The sequence below is a fragment of the Aplysia californica genome, unplaced genomic scaffold (assembly GCF_000002075.1).
Source record: "Aplysia californica isolate F4 #8 unplaced genomic scaffold, AplCal3.0 scaffold00087, whole genome shotgun sequence".
In the NCBI taxonomy this organism is placed as follows: Eukaryota; Metazoa; Mollusca; class Gastropoda; order Aplysiida; family Aplysiidae; genus Aplysia; species Aplysia californica.
Window position 1 is genome coordinate 105,481 of NW_004797357.1, and position 3,747 is coordinate 109,227.

At 38.4% G+C, this 3,747-nt stretch overlaps 1 protein-coding gene across 1 annotated transcript in view; it reads left to right on the top strand.

Moving 5' to 3' along the window:
* LOC101863251 overlaps positions 1-3,747 on the top strand; it is a gene marked incomplete at its 5' end in the record, with an annotated part of 62,352 nt that overhangs the window by 43,274 nt on the left and 15,331 nt on the right. Inside the window, 5 exon segments of the mRNA XM_013080460.2 lie at positions 89-172; positions 686-765; positions 977-1,010; positions 2,895-2,972; positions 3,599-3,727. Of these exon segments, the coding sequence (XP_012935914.1) occupies positions 89-172; positions 686-765; positions 977-1,010; positions 2,895-2,972; positions 3,599-3,727 (405 nt within the window).

The following is a 3,747-nucleotide window of genomic DNA, read 5'->3' on the forward strand; positions in this document are numbered from 1 at the left end:
TCCCTCCCTCCCTCCCTCCCTCTCTCCCTCTCTCCCTCACTCACTCACTCACTCACTCACTCACTCACATATGTCTTTCTTCCCCTAGTTCAACGACCTTGTGCTGATATGCCTTCCTCAAGCCATGGGCACGCACACCGTGAAATGTGCTCTAGACGTGGATGGCATGCTGGTGCGTGAGTTCGATGTTACAATCTGAAAAAGAAAAAAAAAATGTTTGACGAGGCAGTGGACTCCTCGTCAATTTTTTGACATGTGGAGTTATTGGTATCATCTGAAAGCTTATTTATTTTATTTGCCTTGCTTTTTATGAAAAAATACCTATTTATCTTCAATAGAAGTCGATATATATATGCCTTTAAAAGAGGTGGGGTTGCATGGTTTCAGGGGTAAAATTAGCAAGAAAATGGCCGTCAAAGTTTGGTTACTTCCATAGCTTGAGAGTCCTTGGGAAATGAAAAATTAAATGTGCTTTTTTGTGCCATTAATAAACATTTTTCAATAAGATGCAGAGAGAAATTTTTTTTAAATAGACATAAAAGGTGTAGAGCCAAAAAAAAAAAAAACTTTAATTCACAAATCAGTGGAGAGATGCCAGTTTCTTCACTTTGATTATTTTGACGAGCGCCTGATTTCACCACGCTGCCTCATATTTTATATAATTTGATTTTTGTTTTATTTACAGATCAAACCAGGAGTCTTCCCCTACATGAAAGACACATTTATTGTGCACAGTAGACAGAGAGCTGTTGAGTTGCAGGACTGGTATGTAGAGGGCGTGGGTTTGGTTCTGTGGTCAGCTTTTGAGCTTTCAGAGATGTTAACAATCATTTACCAAACTGGATACTGGCGGGTGTTCTCATGTGGTTTGCTCTGTCTTTCCTATCATGTGACATGTCTAATCTTTGGTACTTATATGACCTAATTGTATTGCAAGTACTGTAAAACTCTTACTAAAACTAACTACTTGTTTCAGGAATATGAACAATGAAGCTACCAAGTGGCGAGAGGTAAGACAAAATCTTTTTGTTTTGTTTTGTTTAGTGGGGCTTTTTGTGGGGAGGGGAGGGGGGCTATTATTTGTTTTGTTTGTTTTTTCTGGGTTTCCAAGTCTCATGAACCTTTATCAGGTGCCATGTTAATGATCTAACTGTGGCTTCATAGTGAAATCAGGCACTCACTGAAATAACGAAATCAAAGAGGCCTTCATTTTTCTGCATGTTGAGCAATTTTTATCAATTTATGGGGTGGTTGGACTGGGGCTAAACTCTTTTTACTTCCTTTTAATAACGCATTTGTAAGGCAGCATGATCAAATCAAGCGCTGGTCAAAATAATCAAAGTGAAGAAACAGGCATTTTTCCGTAGGTTTGTGAATTTTTTATCGAATTTTTTGTTTTATGGCTCAACACCTTTCATGCCCATTAAAGAACACATTTAATTTCTGTGTTGATTTTTACTGAAAAACGTTGATTAAAGGCACAAAAAATGTGAATTTTCAGTTTCCATGGACCCTGAAGCTAAGGAAATAACTCATCTTTGGCAGCCATTTTCTCACTAATTTTACCTCTGAAACCAGGTGACCCCCACCTCCTTCATCTGTCAATATCCCAACTTGTATTCAAGACAAATGGTATTTTTTTCATGGAAAACAAGACAAAGGAACAAGTTTTAAGATAATACCAATAACTGTACCTGGTAACAAAAAAAAATTAAAAGAGCCTGATTCCACCCCATCGTAACACTTTGTAATGTGGCGCTTACTGAAAAAGGCTGACAAAATGAGCTGTTTGTCGTACCCCACTAATGGAAATGTTGTCAGGAAGGAGACACATAAAATGTGTAGATTTTATACTGATACCATTTCCCCCAAGTTAATAACCTGTCTTTTATCATTTCATATAAGAAACTGCATACAAAGTTTTTCATTTCATATAATTTATTACTTCATAAAATTTATCATTTCAAATAATTAAATTAAACTATAGACAAAACCTATATAATTATTTCTTGCATCTATCTGTATCCATATATGGCTTAATTAAAACCAAGGTGACTCATTTTGTCAGAACACCTCACACATATATTATATGTGTCCATGTGGCATAAATTCGAGAATTAACTAATTTTGCCAGCAATTCTCACATATGTCTTTTATTATTTCATATATTTGTACAAACTAAACCTATAAAAATGGCACTCATATGACCTTATGCAGTAAAACCTCTACAAAAACCAAAAAAACCCTATAAATTTGACTAGAATTAACTCATTTTGTTAGCACTCATCACCTTTGTGAGTCGTGCTGACAGAATTAATTGCTTCTCACGGTCCATGAATGGAGATATTTGCCGAAAATCAACGCAAGGGTTGAATTTATAGATTTCAACCGTTTCCACTTTTTATCATTTCAAAAAAATTAATTGAACAGTCATCCTGTAAATTTGACACTTAAATTATTATCTATTTCTGTTGGGACCAAATTCGAAATTTCACTAATTTTGTCAGAACGTGGCGTCAGTGGCCTAGTGGTTAGACTCTCGGACTCGCAACCGTAAGGTCGTGGGTTCAAATCCCGTCAGAGGCCCGGCGTTGTGTCCTTGGGAAAGGCACTTTACACGAATTTTCCTCACTTCGCCCAGATGGAAATGGGTACCCGGCTATAGACAGTGAACGATCTTGTTAGTTTAATAGTGTTTGAGCGCGTGAAATCCGCAGCATGCACTGTATGCTTCCGCGGAAGCCGAGAATGTTTCTGAGTGTTCTCAGAGGGTCTGTTCTCAGAGGGTCTGCTGGGGTAATAATAGTTGTAAAGCGCATAGAACAAGCTCCTGAGCATGGATATGTGCTATATAAATGCAATTATTATTATTATTAATATTTTTCTCCCCTCAGAAAATTCAAGAGGTCATCGACAAATACAAAGAACAGCGCAAATCCCGCGGGGAGTTGGAGACGTCACTGGACTTGGATGTGAGTAAAAGTAAAAACAATGTCGCTGGACTTGGATGTGAGTAAAAGTAAAAACAATGTCACTGGACTTGGATGTGAGTAAAAGTAAAAACAATGTCACTGGACTTGGATGTGAGTAAAAGTAAAAACAATGACAATAATACAGATACGGATCAAATTTTCACCAAGTAAATAACTATGATGATAATAAAGATGATAATAAAAGTAATAATATTTTCCCGGAAAATCTCGTCCACTCCATTATCCGGGGGTTCTCATGGTCTAGAAGTTAAGATGTTCACCTCTCATTCAATAGATCTAGGTCCCGGGTTTGAATCTGGATGACAATAATGCAGATACAGATCTACACCTAGCCTTCTCAGATGAGGCCGAAAAATCTCGGAGGTCCCTTTTGCAAATTGCACACTTTAAAGATCCCTTGGTGGTCCACAATTGATAAGAGTAGGCTTCGGCCGTCTCCCGAGCAAAATTCAAAATTTCCTACCTACTGTCAATGTTTGGTGTGTCCTACGGACTCGCATGACCTCATGCAGTGACAAACACCATAAACACTTACCCCCCCCCCCCCCAAATAATACCAAGTTTCGTAAAACTGTTACTAAAAATAAACAAATCTCTACTCTCAGAACCCTGAAAATCTACTGGGCGAGATGGCCCCCCTGTGGGTGCCTGATTCGGCAGTGACATCCTGCATGGTGTGTGATGCGCAGTTTGGCATGGTCACTCGGAAACACCACTGTCGGTGTTGTGGAAAGGTGAGAGATGGGGGGGGGGT